Genomic DNA, 19,935 nt, shown 5'->3' with positions numbered 1-19,935 from the left:
CAGGCACCGCGCCGGGGGAAACTTCACCCTCTCTCTCTCTCTCTCTCTCCTCGTCTCTCTTTTAACGTTCTCGGTCTCCCTTGGTCAGAAACAATGCCCGAGGAACTTTTAACGAGTCGCGAACACGCGTTCCGCTCGAGACGCGCGACGTTTCCAATAATCCTGGCGGTCGTTCGCTTCTTGTTTAACCTTAACTTTCGGTCGCAGCGTTACGCCCACTCGAAGCCCCAGCCGAGAACTAAAAGAAGAGGCACTCGTTGGAGTATCCTCGACGCGGAACCTGCTCGTCTTTACCTCGGAAACCGTTCGCGTTATTTGCTCCCCGCATTCGAGACAATTCCTCTTCGCCGCGGAGAAGATTATCGGAATCCCTCTCGACCGTCGCCGAACTCGTGCCTCCGATGTTTTTTACCGCGCTCCCTTTGGAAGCTGTATTTTTCGCTCGATGGAACCGCCAAACTATTCTCTATTCTAATCGCCGGCCGACCTCTCGGGTCGCAAAAATTGGAAACGGAGTTATTTTTATTTTTAGGTCAATCGACTATTTCCCTCGCTTGCATCTGGGTCGCGTAAAGTCGTTTCTCCATTTATATTTAAACATTGACAGAAATTTCACTCGCGGCCATACCTCGCCGGTAAAATATCCTTTAATGACGTCGCTGTTAATTTTCAATTTTTAATTTTCCCCGGCCCCGAGAGAACGACCTACACCGCGTAAGGAGGGGATATCTTCCTACCGTTCTACAGAATTTTCCGCGAACATTGTCTAAGAAGAAGCTTGAGCCGCGATAGTGGAAGTGGCGAGAGCGGGGGCATCAAAACGATTGTGCCGCGCAACACATTACACTCACGGCGCATCGACGTGAAAAGCGTTGGAACCGATTTCCCCTTTTCATTTTGCCATCTTTTCATGGCTCGCCGCCGAATGCCGGGAATCTTGAAAGGCCGGGCGTTGCGTCGGCTGGAACGCGCAGCTTCCAGTGGACCCTGCTGCTGACGTTGACTTGGCGAGAGGCGAGCGCGTGGATCTTTGCGCGTTTAGCAGGGGAAAAAGGACGAGGCTCGCGCGTGCCTTTGCCAGGCCTTTCCGCCTCCTTTCTTCCTTTCCTTCCGCTTTCTCCGCCGTCAGCTTTCCCTTTCCTTTTTTCGAAGCGCGAGAGCGAATTTAATCTCATTAAGTGCCGAAGCTTCCCGGCTCTCGAAGCTGCTGCGGCGATGAGCTTTCATTATCTGCACTCCCCCTGCCGCGCAACCAGCTCTCAGCTCGATTCATATACCTTATGCGCCGGGATAAATGTAATTAAGCTTCTGGCCAAACTCTTCTAATTGGTCGACTCATTACTCCCGAATTCGTGCCTCGTTCTTTCGTCCACTTTGACCGCCCGTGGCCGCGTACACTTTTGGGTTTCGCCTGCGACTTCGTCAGGCGTCTGTTTTTCGTCCCCTGCAAAATTGCCGGTGGAACTTTCGACAGCTTCGCGTCGAATTTCGATGAAACGTAAGCGAACAGCCTTGGAACGAAATTCTCGCCCGAGGTCCAGTAACTGCTCGGTAGTTCGTCCTGGAATTATGCTTCAAAACAGATTTCACGAGCGACTGAATCACGAACCGTGAACTTATTTTCTACTTTAATTGCTTCCCAAGATACTTCCGTGGTCCTTTTGAAATGGAAGCTTTAATTTCCTCGAGACAGTGACTCCTTTACTCATAACGCTTCACCCCATTGTGCAATCCGCCGATGAATACTTTACAGCGCGCTGCACTCGATCGTCCGATGCATGAATACCAGACGCGTATGATTACTTTAATACGTCAATGACGAAGTGACATGGTAAAGTTTCATGCCCGACGTCTCATTACTTCGTGCCAGTACTTCAATCATGTATGAATATTCATTAACGATCGCTTCAATAATATAGGTATCAAGATGTGAACGACGAAAGCTCCGAGTTTCCTCTGACACATAAATTTCTTATTTTTAACGAACGCTAAGTAGTCGCGTACTTTAATTGTAGGAGAGATGCCGCACTGGGAGACACGCCGCGCCTTCGATATTTCAGGGTTATCGGTAATAAAATACAACTCTGTCGATTTTATTTGCTTTAGGCTGTTCGTTTAGGTTAGATTAATAAGCGAGAACGTGTTTCCATTGTTAGTTTTAAAGATTTTGCTACTCTTCGAGGTAAGCCTAGCGCACTTTGCCTCAATAGTCATACGTCGAGTTTATTTTTGCTATCGTAGTAGTTAAAAATTCATAGTTTTTCGTGATATAACTTTTGTAATACGTTAAAGGAACTGTGTGGAATATTTCTCAGCCAGAATAGGTCCTATTCGACATAGCACTTGAAAATACGAAAGTGCGGCGTCTCTTCCGGGCATTTAGAATAGATGCCGCACTTTTATGCGCACTGTGTCGGAATTAATGTTAAAAATACGAAAAGAGCGTCTCAAAATAGATACCGCGATATTTCAAGGCAAATTAATTATTTTTTAATGATAAATCTGATAATCCAAACATATTTGCGGGCTTTTTACTCTTTCCCACATTTCATTTTTATTTTATGTGTAATGAATATGGAAGGAAGAAGAAAAGACAATTAAATTCAGAAAAGCAGAAATAATATCTGCACCTATTTATTTTTCAAATTTTATTTAATTTCATAACTGTACAAATTAAATAGATGTTTCATTTTACTTTGCTTTTACTATTTTTTTTTAAATAAAAAGTTAAAACTAACAAGTTTTAAATAGAAAGTTAAACGTTTTTCGAAATGCGGCACCACTCCCGCACGTGCGGCGTTTTAAGTTTCAATTTTTGAAGGGTGACAAAATTAAAATTTCGATATTCTTTAATTACAGTAATAGGACAAGATGTTCGACTAATAATATGTATCCTCGAAACAATTTTTCCTTGCAAAATTTAGACACGGGTGACAATTTTGCGTAAGGTGCGGCAACTGTCCCACAATTACCCTATTTGTTCCCGTAAGCACTGTGCGAGTAACCTTAACGCCATACCGCACAATTCCCTCCTGCCAAACTATCGTACACTTTGAGCTGGTCACGTTTTAAACGTTCCTTTGATCACGGCTGTGTCTGACGGCGTTAATCGCGCGGGAAAGTGATCGCGGCCCTGGAGGAGACAGCGGTCGTTCCCAGGACGGATACAACAGAAGAAAATGTGATCGAGTTGCCACTCAACCGGGCATTTCCTTCCGATGAAAGAAGAGGAGGTTGGTCGGTCGCGGCTCTCTCGTGGAAGAAACAAAGGGATCGCGATATCTTTGACTGCGGCCCCTTATATAACCTCCGCGCCATTGCGGCTTCCCTACGATCTCCATTGTTCATTTTCCCGAGGGCTCGCTCGTCCGGGCCGCCGAGTCTTTTGAGCATTTTCGAACGATTCACGGATAATTCCCAATGCGCTTCTTTTCACCCACGTCCGCTGTTCCAGCCGTGATCCTTTTTTTCCCCCCTTCTACCTAACCGAGACCTCCTCCTCCTCGTTTCCCCTTCTGCCTGCACTCTTATCGATGCTAAAAGAATAGCTTTCCCTCTTGCCTGTCGATTCCGCGAGAGAAACTCTTTTTTATCTCGCCCTCTTTCCTCCCCCTGCTCGCGCTATTATCCTTACTTCATCGAGCCCTTTGTTTATATATTTCTCGCGCGCATTTCCGCCCATTCTCCTTCCCTTCCGCTTAATTTATGGAGTGGAGAGTACCGCGGCTACCGCCCGATTTCCTTTTTCGCCTCACCTCTTTCTCAATTCCCACCTCTCCCACTCCCTCTCTCTCTCTCGCCCCTTCCCCTCCAAATGAATTAGCCGGCCGCTTAATTGTGATCATTTTTATTATCGCGAAACTCGCGGACGGCCTTTGAAATTATTCACGGGAAATTTCTCGATCCACTTGCCATTATACGCGAAAATTTTCATCTCGCCCCTTAGCACATCCTCCCTGCCCGCTGCTCTATTCTTCCTTTGACGCGAGAGAGAATACCTTTATTATTTTCTGCTCCTTCTTTTTCGCTCCACACTGGCGCCGGTGCCCGGCGTCTTCTTATTGTCTTCTTCTCATTGGCCCCTCGCGGCCGCGTCTCTTCATTATTATCGCGTCCGCGGGCTTTTCTACGGCGGACTAGCAATTATTTCGTCGCGTTCCTTCGACTGCAGACGGCACGCTGAATCCTTCGGTCGGTAATAACAAACGAAACTCTTGCTCGGGAATCAAGAGACACGGTAGTGTCTCGCGCCAAGTACATATAGGTATATACGCGCAGCGGACACAGGGTGGATCTGTTGCGCCACGACTCGCTATCAAGGACCCTGAGATTTCCGAATCTCAATAACGGCTGATCCGATTACATTTTGAATGGCCTTAATGGACAGCTTGGGTTTGATTTACACCAGGAAAGTGTCTTCGTTTTGTTCCTACGGGCCTTATGAGCTGAGATATTGCGATGTAAAGTTGCAATTTGCTGAATTTTATGCTCTTAAAATAGGCGGGTTTCGGCCAATCGCGTAACAAATTGTTGTAATCCGACAGCTAGACAGAGACATTATGACTTACCACCTCACGAACACACATTCACGAACGCAAGCACGCACAGCAAAGAAAGAAAAAGATTAATGCAATTTATACATATGAATTCAGTTTAGCAACACCAATCCGGTGAGCAGCGCCAAGTATTTTGAATAAAATATTTATTCGTATTAAAATATTTATTTGTATAAAAATATATCTGCTTAATATTATGTAATACATTTTTTCATTGCACCATTGAGATTTTTCCTTTGTATAGAAAATCTATGCAAAGTTAAATATAGAACATTAATAAAATATTAATTTACGACAATGTTTTTAAATGGGATTCTTTTCGATGGGATTATATACTTGGCGCTCTCTCTTGTACCTTTTTGTAAAAAGGTAGTTTTGCGGGGATCTTTTTCTCTACGGAAAGAAGGGACTCCCGTCTGAGTCCATCTCGGTTGGATCTGCATGTTTGTCCGCGGGTCTCTACAAGTGCAATTGCGAAGTCTCTTTAAGGAATTCTGAAACGTGAACGCTAGCCGCGCTACCCTGCATATTCACGGTTCTGTTTAATCACGACCCCGGATCTGCGTCATAACCCAACCAGGTACATTCACGTTGAAACGCACCGATGTCGGCGATCCGCGACCCTCCGCACCGAGCACGTTTTCGGCTGAGATGGTCTTACAAAATCGCATTAACCGCTGCCGTCGTGTTTTCCAGACAAGGATCCGTACCCCATCGACGCGCTGCCTACCTGCAATCATGCGCTGAGTGTCTGTTTACGCGGCAAACCGTGCAGCCAGATATTCGAGGACTTCAAAAACAACTGCAAAGCGAGGGAGGGCAAGTGCAGGATGGAGAGCCGGTGAGTGAAAACGTTGCCATCATTACCATAGTTTGTTCTACGCTTCCCCGTACTTCGCCTTCCGCGCGTTTTCCTTTTTGTAACGATCGCGAGCTCGCGAGGCGAACGGTTCCACGGTTTTCCTGTCCGTGGAAGACCGGTAAGCCTGGAAGTCAATATTTACGTCCGCTTCTTCTCGCGCAAAAATGTTTCCCTCCGGCTGGAAATTTCGCCGCGACGACTCGCCCGCCCCGTGCTCCCACATCTACGCCCCTCCCAACCGTCTCTATTTATAATTCAAGCTAAAGGAAGCGCGGAGTGTTCCTTTTGAACGTCAATCAAAGAAGTAAATTTCTTTGCAGCGCGTTGAATTCCGTTCTTACGCTCGTGTGCGCCGCGGCAGCGTTCCCGCCCTATTCACCGTTCGCCCTCAAAAGGGACGAGTAACTTCCATTTTTTTTCAATGTCAGTCGGCTACGGCTGGCTCTTTCCCCGAGTTAACGTCCTACCAGCTTTCCTCTTCCCAGACACCGCAGCCCCTGCTCCGTCTCTGGCTGCTCTTTTATTCGGAACTCGAACCGGATGACGACGGAGCGGAGCGCTTTCCGAGCCGTTAATCGGTCGCGCGAGCCTGAATGGGGGAGCGCGCACGCTCGGGAACGCTTCGCGACAGGGCGGCCGGGTGACTCGGAGTTTTGATACGCGGCTTAAATCGGACATTGGCTTCGCTCGCGCGGCTCGATCCCTATGAAAGCGACGCTCGCGGAAAGTTAGCCCGCCGGAGTTGCGCGGGAAATGAAGTTCCGTAGTCGACGGGGCGCCAGTCAGGCCGACCGTCCGACGTAATTTTAAAGTTGTCCACCGCGATACCGCCGGCTGGCTTCGAGTTATCCGGCCCGGCCGCGAAGGAATTTCTGCCGGGCCACTTTGTCTCGGCCCCGTTAAACCGAGATACAGGCTTCCTAACATCGTAACGCCGCGAGTTAACGCTCGGGCCGGAGGAAACTTTTTAACGCCTCCCCCGCCCAGCTCGTTACTGCTATTTCGAAATCAATTTTATGCTAGACGCGACCCGCTCGAGATCTTCCCTGAAATTGTTTCCCCGCCGTTTAATCTTTCCGATAGGGAACGAACGCCGGTTCCGAGGCAAACAATTTGTATACTGATTATATCGTAACGATATCGTATATTCCGGCGATAGTTTCGCAACACGGGGCGGGGGTTGTTGGATTAAATCGACCTGCTGCAACGTGAACCGAGCAAGTGTTTACTGAAGCTGGGGCGGGCGCCAAAAACCGGCAGTTTTTGGAGGTATGGATGCACAGTGGATTATGTGTGAACGGGATGATGTTACCGTCAGCGGGCGAGGGGCAAGCTAGCCTTAACTTTTCCCAGTGGAAGCTGATGGGTAGATGTTTCCGAAAGAACTCGGGCTGCACTTTTCGAAGCGGGCTATTAAGCTTGCCGAGATAGAGGGAAATCTTTCCGTTGACATGGCTGCAAAGGTTTACAGTCCCAGGGGAGCACCTTTATCTTGTCGCGCGGGCGCGTGTCTCCTCAAGATTTAGAACACGCGAGTACAGGGCAGTATCCTCCCCTTGTTTTTCCATCGGCCTACCTCCGCCTTGTCGTAAAGCCATTAACGAGCGTGCACGCGTCCACGCACTTTTAATTACAGAAGCTTCTCGCGTGTCGAAACTTTACGAGCTCACCCTGCCCCGATCTTTCCTTCTGAGTAATTGCCTCGTATTTTTCTTGTCGTTCTCATCCCTTAACGAGCCGCCGTCGCACGACACGATTATTGTCATTACGGGACTTGCCGTGATAATAAAAAAGGAGCCGAGCTGCGCGCTAGACGCGGTGGACGCCTGGATAGAGGCAACCGTTTTCGTGGAAACGACCTGGAATGATGGTCCGAGTAGGGTCCGTCATTCTCCGGTATTGTTACTAAAAAAATGGAGCGCCTTTCGTTGGAAAAAAAAGTCGAAACGATTCCCAAGTACGTGGCCATTGTCGCCACCAGCTAGGCTATCTCTTCTGCGCGCAGAGATACGCCAGCGGGAGCGTTGTTTAACAACGTAAATAGGGAGGTAACGGTGACTGTTGAAGGATAATAAAACGGACGTGAAATCGCGAACGCCCTGGGAATACGGCGAGCTAGTTTCCCCGAAGCCCCGATCCGCGTACGATGATCGTTGCATGCGACGACTAAGTAATTTTCTTCCCGGAACCGTTTCACCCTTCATCGTTCATAACTCTCGCGCTGTTCTCAGTCGCCGCCCGAAGTGCGCGGCAGCTCGTTCCGCGTCCAACGACTTGCCGCGTGAAAAGGATACCAACGGAATGGTAAAAAAAAAAAAAAAAAGAGAAGCACTTCGATGCAATCCACCGAATATCCAGGTTGAACGAGCAACTGGAAACGTACAGGCAAAGTTTCGGGCAGAATTAATTGGACGCGCTGCTCGGCTCGTTAATTAGTTACGGGGTTGTTAACGAGACGGGCGGAGTGGTCTTGTAACGATAAGTCCACGATTTTCAGTAAATAATCCGAGTTTAAATCACAATCGAGGAATACTGGTTGGGAAAATGTGCTTTGCGATTGAACTTGGAGGGAATCGAATTTCCATGCCAATGTTCATCGGGTTCTGTTAATTTCTCCAAGCTACATCCGGAAGGAAGGAATAATTATTTCTCTACTTCTCGCGTTTATTTAAATAGCACCGCGAATTTTTAGCGCTGCTTTCGGTAGCGAGGGGATATAAGGACGTCCCTCGGTTTGGGGAATTTTTGTAGCAACGACAGGATCTGGAGGACAGCCATTGAGTGCAGCGAAAGTAGGACGGTATCGACACAGCCACCAGAAGCTGAACGATAAAGTGGGAATTCATATTGGTCAGACGTTTGATACTTATTCATATTTCGATAATATCTTAATTCTCGCAATTGACCCAAATGCAATAAGGATGTTAAGTCTTATTGCTTATCAGTTTTGTACGTGTCCCTGTTTTACTTTCGAGGCTTTATATCTGACAGTAGAAGAAGGCAGGAGAAGTATCCATTTGAAGAATGTGTCTGATCGAATTTAAACTGATTTCATAAAATATTTGCGCGTTTCTACCGCTGTTCCATGCTACGTAAATTTTCGAACACTGTACTCGATAGGATTAAACGCAGCCGTACGAATAGATTCGGGGATTGGTCGTATCGCGAAGATCAGAGAAGTTCCCGTGTTATTGCAAAAGATTCGGAGCGGAATTCGCCGTGTTATCTGCTTTACTTCAGCCGTTTTACCCGGATCCAGGATCACAGATTAAGAGAAAATTGGAACAAGGCTGAGGGACGATGATCGGGATACGTTCCTGGTAGGTTTACTTTTATTGAGCGGAACGTCGGATTGAATTTCAATGTTATTACGAACCGGGACGGAGGAAACGTCGATACGGGCAACGGCGGAGGGAGGAATACCCGGCAACTTTACGGATTTCTTCTGAATTTAAAAGCATGCGCGTGACGGGACTCGTGAAATCCTGTTATTATTTCATGATGTCGCCGACAAGAGAATATACAATAGAATAATGCATCGCGCCGGACAGTCTGGCAGAATCCAGAATCGAGGAATTTGGGGCACACAAACATTTAGGACGGAACAACAACTTTCTCACTTCTAGAATTATACCCCTTCTGTCAATTCTAAATAATGTTGAAATTAATCCACCGTCTTGTCAACATTCTGTCCCTCGAACTTGTCAAAAGTGTCCAAAATTCGCGATGCTTGCGTGCCATTCTATTTCTTTACTGGGTCTACATAAGTCTCAGCTTCGAAATAAATCTCCCTCTGCGCGCGGTACTACACGAGCAAGAACAATCCAGCATTTCTTCCCCAGCTTGGTGTGAACCGACAAATTCCTGTCCCGTTTCTCCCAGGATTTGCGGAGATACTGGACCTGAAAGGCCGAAGAAGTGTGCGCGGCCACGATTAACGATCCCGTTAATTTAATTAATGCGTGCCATAAAGGCTGCTGCTCGTTACGCCGAGCAGAAAGTAGACTTTCAGCGTTCCGCAAGAAAAGGGAGCAAAAATGCTCGTTAAAGGTGACAAGCTTGCGCTAGCCAAGTACAGTGGTCTTTAGCGATGCTCGCGGAGTTCGTCTTCTCCGAGTGAATTACATAAATTGTCACGTTTGAGGATGAATGAAATATTACTGGTGAACATGTTGGACACGTTGGAGAGGTAACGCAAATTGAGAAACACCTTCCAACGCGGCTGGAGGCTTTACTTTTCGTAAACGATAAGGTCCAGAAGCACTTGGTTTATGGAAATGGATAATAATTAGCAGGATGAGTTGCACGCAGGTTTGCCAGGCTTAACTATCCACTTTCGCGTTGCCCGAAACTTGGTATCCCGCGGGCGCAGGCACAGAGGGTGGTTTTAACCCTTCGTTCGCCTCTCTCCTTGCCACTTCCGCCCTAGTGCCATTAAAGGGCACAGGAACAACAAGGGAAACGCGAGAAAGAGTATCCTCAAGGAGAAGCGAATCTTCCTGCCAGTTTTTGCCCTTCGGAAACGGTTCGGGTCCTTCTTGATCTCGCGCAATAAAGGGTGAAGGTGCCACGATGCTTTCCAATCGACGACCCCTTTTCCGCGTATAGGGAAGCAATTACTCAGGACTCGAAGACAATCGCAAGCTTCGGAAGTGTCCAAGTATTCCCGACGCGAGACTCGCTTTGAATAAAGTGTCCGCCGCGCGTAAAGAAGCAGCTGCTCGCGTACAATTTCCTTATTCAACGGGTGCTGAGCTTGAAATGAGAACGGGTGATACACGGGCGGTAAAATGGATAAGCCGCTTGGAGGTGTATGGCGGGCCGAGGACACGGGAGTAAATAAATTCTCGTATGACGTTTTATTACAAAGGAGCGAACGGAGGCAGTCGGCGGGCGGGAGGGGCCTTTTTTCCCCGGCGGTCGGCCCGAAGATATTCATTTTTCAAGCGGCGTTGCACCATCTTTCCTCGCCGGGCCGCGGAGTGGATCGTTTCCACGGATAGGACAGACAGGAGAATGCGCTTTCTAAAAAGCTACCACTTTCCGCTCCTTTCGTCCGTCTTGACGAAGACAAACCTGCCTTCCGCGCGGGGGTTGGGGGGGGGGCGGATGCCGCGAGACTCCGCCAGGAGCAGCCCTCCGAAGAAGGAGAAACGAAAGATAACCACTTATCTTCGGTACGCCCGTGGCGATACTGACAGCACGCGCTAATGAAAACGTGCCCCAGACTTGGGGGAGTTAACGTATGGAAGGGACGTGAAACTGCAAAGTTCGCGATCTGTTTACAACGTGCTCTCGATCCTCTGTCGCATGGTGGTACATAATGACATTTTTCGTTCAAATCACCCTACAGGTCGTAATTTTGCAGAAAACTTGACGATTTTTATTTTAAATTCTTCGCAATTAAATTCTCTATCGAACTGTCCGGCCGAAATTTTGAATTTCGTTGCTGATTTTTTTATATTTAACGAATTATACGGCACTTTATTTATTAATCTGACTTTAAATTCGGAACAGGCTGCCAAAAATGGCAGTTTATTTATTAATCTGCTACGGCACTTTATTTATTAATCTGACTTTAAATTCGGAACAGGCTGCCAAAAAGAGCCCACAGATACTGATCTTCGAAAAGTGCTGTATAATTCGCTAAATATAAAAAAATCAGCAACGAAATTGAAAAATTCGGCCGGACAGATCGATAGAGAATTTAATTGCGAAGAATTTAAAAGAAGAATCGTCAAGTTTTCTGCAAAATTACGACCTGTAGGGTGATTTGAACAAAAAATGTCATTATGTACCACTGCGCGGCGGGTTGGAAATTCTTCTACCATATGCATCGATAAAAAACATTGTCAGTTGTGTATCAACGGGGCTCGTTCGGTGTGTACACCTACGCGAGAGGCGGATCGCTGGAGCGGGAAACGTCTGGGGCTGCTCGATGGAAAATTCTTTATTAAGTGGCCAAACAAGGGGCGGGGGGTTGCTGTTCGCCAGTTACGTCGAACACAGTTGCCGCGGAGGGAAAATAAATGCATCGGGAGGCATCGCTGGGAAAGTTGGAAGTCGGTGTCGCAGCGCAGCCTGTTGACATTTAATTTGAATCAAGCCAGAAGGACGGGGCAGGGTTGGGCGGGCGGGAAACTTTCCTCGCTATCGATCCGAAGATAGTTGCAAGGAGGACAAGGAGGCAGTTACGTCTGCCGAACTTTCGTCTCCCCTCGCGGAATGCCGGGCCGCGCGGCGATGACGACCGTTTCGAAAAACTGAGTGTCAATATGTAGCCCGCCGCGGCCCGGCGAAAGTTTCGCGGAATTTCGAACTCGCGGAATGAAGGAGAGCGTCGAGGAGTGGATCCCGGGCGCGGGAGTAATGAAACCGGAAACGACCGGAGGGAATCAATTTCCGTCGGAAAAATGCCACCGGCGAATGTAATTAAACGCCGGTACACGCGTTTTTCTAAATGAAATTCGGCACGGGGGCCGCGCCCGCGCTTCCGACCGTAGGAAAAAAGAGTTTCGAATCGCGACGACGACAGGGGCGGTGGGGGTGAGGTGAGGAGTGACGAAAAAAAAAAAAAAAAAAAAAGAATAGAGAAGAACGAACTACGGACCAGCAAACAGAGATACCGGGGCACGATGCGTCGCATCGAAAATATTCACGCGGCGAAATGGCCGAGCTGTGTAGTACGTTAATTAGCACCGCCACGAACTTCCCAAGGGACGGGAGAAGCGAAGATAATTACGGACGTGTCGACGATACTGTCGGTCCCTGACGAAGGAGCTGACGTTTGGAAACGAATGGATTCCATCGACCGTTCCCGTGTCCCGGTATCGAGTTATCCTCGAATACTCGAAGCGATCGCGGCCGTGACAAATGTCGCCGGCTCTTTCGACACTTCATTCAGAAGCGGCGAGTGGAAAATAAACGGGGGCCGAGCCTCGTCCAGTTCGATAGACCGTATTAATAACGGACACGAGCGTTAAATTTTCCACGGGGGGATCGGCTTTCAGCGAAGTTGGAATGGTATTTTCGCGGCGAGCCGACGGATTTCGATAACGGCGGGGGAAACGGAGGAACAGCGAAGCGCCACAGGATCCCTGCATTAGCGTTCCAACGCTTGGGGATGTCGGGGGAAATTATATAGAAGCGTAACGAGGGACGAATTTCAAATATTTCCATATCTCCATTACCTCGTCACGCTATCGTTTCCCGCGAATCGTTCCCGCCATTATCTCTCCACTTATCTCCACAACATCGTTCCGGTGGCCAGGCGTACCGAGCCAATCGTATTTAAACCGTCCTCCATAAAAGTTTCACGGAAAGTGTTCGCATTCGCGGTCGATCCGCCAGAGACAATTATTTTTGTAGGCCAAGGGACCATTAGCGTACAGCGTCGTTTCCTCTTCCCTCCGTTCTAACTGCCCCGCGAAACTACCACCGTGGCATTCGCCGATATTCAGACCTAGAGCGCGAACGATTGGTAGCGGTCAAGTCAGAACTACACCAAGTGGCTGAGAAATTCAGAACTGCGACGGATAATCGGATGGAGACCAGTTTACGCCAGTAACAAGGCCCGATGCAAAAGGAAAAGTCGAATCTGGGAGTGGCTCTCGATCTCTTCATCCTTTAATCTCCTTCTCGACGAGAAACGGATACAGCTTATTTCTTACAGCTGAGAAAGTGAAAGGTGAAGGAGGGAGAAAGAGGAGAGGGTCGCTCGCGGGGGTTGGCCAGGAATCGAAGTACTCGATGAACGGCTAACGAGGTCCAACTTGGCCGGAAATGACGATGTACCGGGCTATTTCGGCCCCAAACGGATGACTTCGGGATCATACCGCGTCTTTTTCGTTCCGGTAGTTGAGTCTGTGTGAAATTGCCGGTGAATTTCTCCCCTCGTTCGGCTCGATAACCAAGAGATTCTTCAGACAAAAGAAGCCCCTGGATCAAAGTAATTTCTGCCGGAGAAGAAGAGAAGGCGGCGCCGATGCGCCGTCCCTCGATTGTATCTTTGGCTTCGGTATCCCTCAAGGTCTACCCTTTGACGTCAACGGAATATAAATATGTATCGGTGTCAAGGGATCGGCGCAACTAAAACGTTGGCAGGCGTGCAACGAGGGTGGGACAAAGGCTCCCGCGAAACGCAAATCGAGTCCCAAATTCGGCGGGGTGAAACTGTATAAATGCGTCTACAGAGGAAGTGCAGTACATTTGGAATACCAGTTTGTTTAAGACGAGCAAAAAATTACAGCAGAGGATGGGAGCAAATAAAACTGCATAATATCATAGGAAAACTAATAAACTTTTGTATTTTAAACTCTCGGTAATAATAAAAAGCAAACAGTAACTGAAACTTTGATCTAAATGAAAAATGACAGGAAGTGAAACAAAAGCATTGCTAAGCTTTGGAATATTCCAAATTACCTTCACCCTCGGTATTCCGAATTAGCAACATGGCATTGAACACTTTGTATTCTCGAAATTATCGCAAAACTGACAGGCAACCATAGAAGGAACATGCAGATGAGTAGATTAAGTGTTTAACTCTAAAGTTTCGACATATTCTAATCATGATTGGAACGATTGAGTACTTGCTGAAAAAGTTTTGCAGATTCACGTTTCCTTATTCTGCAGATTAAGTCGAAAATGTTAAAATGGCGGTTCATCCACAGATGTCAACAGTTAACAGGTCATTAGCCCCTATTATCTACGGTGTTACAAATTAGATAGCGTTAGTAGTTTATTAGATACTTCGGTACTCGAAATTACCAACATTATTCCAAATATGCTGTATGACTACCTCTACAGATATAGATCGCACATCTAGATCTCTTCCAAGGGATGCTGGAGCACGGTAGCCTACGAAGTGCCCCTAGTTTTTCACGTAAACTGAGTAAATGTGTGTAGTAACACATGGTCCTCGATATTACTCGTTACTCGCTTAGGTCGTATTATAATACTCAGCCTAGTATTACCTCCCCCGCTGCACCGCAGCAGATTTCAATGAACACCCCAGACACGGGTACTTGCGCGAAAGTTGGCGCCGCGTATGGAAATTCCGTCGTTTTGCTTTCCTCGCGCGTCCGCCAGTCCGAGGTTGCCGTCGATATCTTCGCCGGGCAGAAGTCGAGTCGAATTGTATCGAGTTGGCCTGAGAGGGATAAGAACAGTCTGAAAGAGAGAGGGAGGATGGAAGTCTGGAAGCGCTGGTGGCTAAAGCCGATTGAAACAATCGGCGATCAGTGTTCGGTGATCCCACTTGGAAATGGCGGAGGGTTGGAAACGAAATCGTCTTGACATCGAGCCTCACCCCCAGGCCGCCATTCTGCTCCAACGATCCCGCTCGAAGCGTCGACCGACTAAAATTTCTCGCAACTGCTGCCCTCGATTCAGGGCTACAGGCTACGAGCGGAGGAAAATTGTCCCGAGTCGTTGTTTGCCGCCACGTCGCCTGGCCATTTTTTACCCCCCGCCTATCGTTCGTTTCCGATTCGATTAAGTCGACAAGACCGATGGCCGAAAATGTTTATTATTCGAAGATTCCGTAGGCAGGATTTCCACGGGGATATAACGGGAAACGGATTATCGACGGGGATAAATATCGACGCGAGCAGCGTGGCGCGATATTTCACCGAGACTTTAGACATATCGCTCCGCCCCAAAAAGAGAAGTGGAGCAATTATGTTTGAACGGAAAGTCGTAGATTATCGTCCGGCTGAATGCCATCAGTGAAAACTGTATTGACGCGGAGGCAGCGAGGGAGCAAGAAATAATGATACGCGTAAGGGCTCGGGGCTTGATACCGGGGGATCAACCGGGACTAACGGTTCCCTCTGCTCGGTGAATAATTTAGATCGCAGGAAGAAAGTGGATCCGGCGAATAATTCGCGATCGGTGAAATGCTTCGTCGGATGCGCGCCGAGCGCTTGAAAATTGATAGGTTTGATAACCCACAGAGGGTGCATCCGAGTGGATAAACGCGTTATTGGAAACCAATCGAGAGGATAACGCAATGGCCCAAGTGTGTGCGTGATACAGAGAGTTGTCATAACGGTGGGCCCTTTAACGTGGATCTACGAAGGGTGGAGGAAATTACAGCGAAACCAGCCTGCGCGCAGGCGCGTTAAAAGGCGATAATTTGAATTGTTCTCAGGAGCTAGCCGATCGACCGCGGATCGTCGCCGAATAGAGACCGGCTCGCGACCCGACTGAGAAACTCTTTAAAGGAAACAACCGTTCTTTTGACATCTGGTAATTCTCGCGCGCTATTGGAACGCTGATTAAACGTTGGGGGCGAAATTGGAAAAATCTTTGCCCGCCGTGCACTCGATAGTTCCGGGACAAATAAAACCGTACACCGAAATGAAATATTTATGAAGCACGCGGAATCGATATTATTCAACTGTGCCGCGGCGGGGTCTCGAGTTCCGCGCCTGAATTTCCAGGCCCGTCATATTTCGCTCGGGCGTCGAACGTAGAAACGCGGGCGGCCGGGGATAGCAGTTTCAACCGCGTCAAATTTGAAAACAAGAATCCAAAAGGGAGGAGGCAGCGGGTTACTCGGTGAGAATGGAAGCTGGAATGGAAAGTGGGCGAGTAAAATGCCATCCACCTGGAGGCCGGATAAATATTAACTCTTTTATAAATATGAAACGCTGCCGGCACTTCCTCTTGTTACGTCAACCTGAAAACGAGCGGAGAGGCTGGAGGTCGGGGGCGGGCGGAAAATGACGAAGAACTAGTGGCCAGCAGGATAGAAAGAGGAACGGTTCTCTGGAGATGGACGCGCGGGAAGAGGGTGAGACGAATAACCAGGAGCGGAAAGACACGACCCTCCCGTACGTTCTGCCTGTCCGGATGAACAAGAAGAGAATAAGAGTGAGAAGGAGGGTGGGGATCTAGGGGGCGCGGGCACGGAGAAGGAACGAGATAAATTCCCGCGGATTCTGTGCAATCGGCGGAGCAGAGTTTATTTTACGGCTAGAGAGAATATTCCCGTCCCGATGTAATTGTAATGATGATTTATCGCGGCGCGGGGATCGATCCTCTTATGGGATTCGGAGTTTTTCGCCCGCTGAAACCACGGGGCGGTACATGTGTCTGGATTTAAATTCAAGAGCGCGCTTGTACCGGTTTAAATATCTCCCAGCGATGTTCCCGTCGGAATGTCAGGCTTAAAGGCGCTCGCGGAACCGCGAGGACCTTTCTGAAACGCTGAAAGCCACGAAAGCGGAGTTTCAGCGACCCGTTTCTGCGGCGAATCGTTTCGCATTCGATGCCACCCGCGAATGAAGAATCTCCGTTGATCCTACGCGAGAGTACAATCCGAAGATTCACTGATTCTTGCCGTAGGGTGCCATCCGCCACGCTTCTTTCACAAAACGTCCCGCGGCACTTGAACGTTGAGAAAGTCGTATAATTATCCGCGAACCCGCGAGAAGCGATTAAGCGCGGGCAGAAGAGAGTCTCGCGGAGGATTTGGAAATTGCTGCCGTTTCGGTAATCATCGCCATATTGTAGCCGAAACTCGGGCATCGCGGCGGCGGGAAGGAGACGGGAGCAGTTAGCGTTCAGAGCAGTGGCGAAAGGACCGTCGGGACAATTAGCGGGAATTTCGCGTCTGATGCAGTTTTCGCGTCCGTCCGATTGTTTTGGCGCCGTTGGATTTTCCCGGACACGGCCGTAGGAGGCTGGCCCGGCAGTTAAGCCGAATTCACACCAGAAATTAGAGTCTGGTTGGAGTCGGGCCGGCCCCCACGGAGAAGCGCACGAAACTCGAATCGCTGGAGGGAAACGTCCGCGACCTCGATTGTTTCTGGCACGCAAAAGGAAGAAAAAAAAATACGCTGCAGCGTTTCCGTTCCTCTCGCACCTTCCACCACTTTCGTTGCACCCGCGTGCGTGGCTGTATGTACGTGTCCTCCCCCCGCTCGCTGTTTGCCGAGCGCAGAGAAACGATGGAAGTTCATTTGTCAGCGGAATAACGTCGACCGGGCGATACGTCAATCCGAAGTCGAATTTAAGCCGAGAAGCAGCGTTACGAGCCTTCCATACGATATCATTTATTTTTCATTTCTAAGCTTCCCGCTAAAAGGATTTCCCCGCAACGAGATCTCGCATTAGAATCTCCTCGCGTTACCCCCGCTTTATCTCGCGAAACTTATCCACGTAGAGAACTCGGCCAACTATCGTTCCGCGAATGCGATCGCGCGAGGACTCGCGAAATCGTCGGCCACGGGATCCACCGCTGGAAATATCACTCGCAGTCCCGAAGCCAAATCCCCTTTCCCAGCGAAAGCGCGGACCCGCGGCGGGAATTTATGTCCGCGTTCGATCTTCGGGATCCACTATGAACTCGAGGCCAGAAGGAAAACCAGCTGCGTTTTTCTCCGCCGATGGCTTCCCTCGGATTAAATCTCGCCCGCAAATTATCTTCATTTATTCTGCTCGGTGCGTGTAATGCCGAATTTCGGCGAATTTTTACCCTCCGTAGTAAGTCACAGCAGGCACTGTCGTTTCCACTACCTCCAATAACTCTTTCTGGTTCGTTTGTTCGACTCCATTCGTTTCTATGCGTGCGAATAACGCCGAAGTTTGGCAGCGCGGCGCTTTCACTGACATCCACCTCTTCTTTTCAGGCCTCGAAAGCCCTTGCTTCTCGCTTTCCCAACTTCGTTAGCTCGGCTAAACATTAATGACCCGCGAGACTACGTTCAACCCTGCAGTCGAGCTCTTCCTCGTCCGCTGTCTCTCACCTCTCTGTCTCTCTCCCTCGAGCCTCTCGAAGCACCTTCACCCTCCCCTGCGGAGGAGTTGGTCAATGACCTCTAAAAATATCAAGAGCCCCACTTCAATCCCCTGTCGCTCATTGATCGTTTTAAGGGGAGGGTTTTTAATTTTAGATGAGCCATTGTTTTCGGGCGACCTCGCGTCATTCTATTCCTCGATCTCGTACTAACTTCGTCGTAGTAAAACTTCGTGAACTGTTCTCTTGAATTCGCACCCCCTCCTCCACTGAACTCGCTGGGAATTGTCCGCTCCAATGAACGAAACTGAAGGTGGAACGAAAGTGCTATAAATGTTAAATTCGTGGGAGCGGTCGCGGATACGAAGATAGTCCGGATTGAATTTGGAGATGTCTTTTGAATATTTCTTTGCGCTTGGAAGGAGCTCGTCTTTGGAAACCTTTATCCTTTTCAAAAATACTTCCCACGCTTGAAACTCGTGCCCTGCAGTCTGTCGGTTCTTCTTTAAGGGGGACCACTCAGGGGAAAATGAACTACCAGTTATTTTACAGATAAAAAATTGAAAATATGTATTTCCATATTATTTTTACGCTGAAATGAATTATGTAAGAGTTAATACAGTGACATTTTTTTTCAAAATTTAAAAAAAAAATTTCGGTATACAATTATTCGATTGTAAAATCCATACCCTTATCTCTGTAGTGTTGTATACAAAGACTCGGACAAAAATGAAGTTTTCGAGCTGATTTTTTTTGCAGTCTTTGTATACAATACTACAGAGAGAAGGTATGGATTTTACAAACGAATAATTTTTTCAATTTTTCTTTTAAATTTGGAAAAAAAATTGTCACTGTATTAACTCTTACATAATTAATTTCAGCGTAGAAAATAATATGGAAATATATATTTTCAAACTTTTATCTGTAAAATAACTGGTAGTTCGTTTTGCCCTGAGTGCCCCCGCTTAATACAATTTATCAGGTGTCGTTACCATTTTCTCGCGAGAAGCAGCGATGGAGCGTCCGAGTGCAGCCGTTTAGCAGCAAAAAGTTTGACGCGACAGCGACGTTTTGCAAGCAGATTACTTCTAATTAGAGCTTATACTTTAATGAACGGAAGCGATGTACGGAGTAGTCGGTGATATCCAGGTTAGCCGATACTTCCAGCAGGACACGCGAATCGAGTATAAATCCAACTCAAATAAAGTGCTGTCAAGTGGGGAGGGAGCGTTGGAACAAAAACGGGGACAAGACTTTCGAATTTAGGCAATTAACTGGCGCAGCGGCGGGGCTGGTTAGCTTCGCAGCGTTACAGATAGGTAGAAAACCGGGACAGCGGGGTTGCTGCGACTGTATTCGTTAATTAAGATTACGATCACGACCGGCTTGAACGTCTGACCTGGTTCCTTCGGTGTTCGTCAATTTCGTACCGACTTGGCGACACGATGAACTCGAATAATCACGCGGGATAACGCGCCCCTCTGTGTGCATCGCGACTTTTGTCCCCGCTTCTCCCTATCCTTCTGCCTTTGTGCCCAGAGCTTCATTTAGAAGCCTCTGTTTTCAGCAACGTTCGCGGCTGAGCATCGCGATGACACGCGCCACCCTTCTATTTTCTGCAGTCCTCGCGTTACATCGTAATTGAATGACGGCAAAGCGAATTGATACGGAACAGAATCAGAGCTGGAAAGATGCTCAACGATACCCGTCAGAAAGTGTCCCATCGTTGGCCCGTTTTTTTTTTTTTAAATTTCACCCGAGACCTCGGGACGCGG

At 48.2% G+C, this 19,935-nt stretch overlaps 1 protein-coding gene across 3 annotated transcripts in view; it reads left to right on the top strand.

Annotated features, from left to right (window-relative positions):
• Positions 1–19,935, top strand: part of Gfrl (Glial cell line-derived neurotrophic family receptor-like) — a 237,279-nt gene that overhangs the window by 109,095 nt on the left and 108,249 nt on the right. For all 3 annotated transcript variants that reach the window (XM_076811825.1, XM_076811824.1, XM_076811823.1), the window contains exon 4: positions 5,253–5,397. In XM_076811825.1, coding sequence (XP_076667940.1) covers positions 5,253–5,397 — 145 coding nt within the window. The remainder of the gene's footprint in view (positions 1–5,252; positions 5,398–19,935) is intronic.

This window comes from Andrena cerasifolii, chromosome 5, assembly GCF_050908995.1.
Source record: "Andrena cerasifolii isolate SP2316 chromosome 5, iyAndCera1_principal, whole genome shotgun sequence".
Lineage (NCBI taxonomy): Eukaryota > Metazoa > Arthropoda > Insecta > Hymenoptera > Andrenidae > Andrena > Andrena cerasifolii.
Note: the sequence above shows the minus strand (reverse complement) of the source record. Positions and strands in the feature narration are given on the sequence as shown.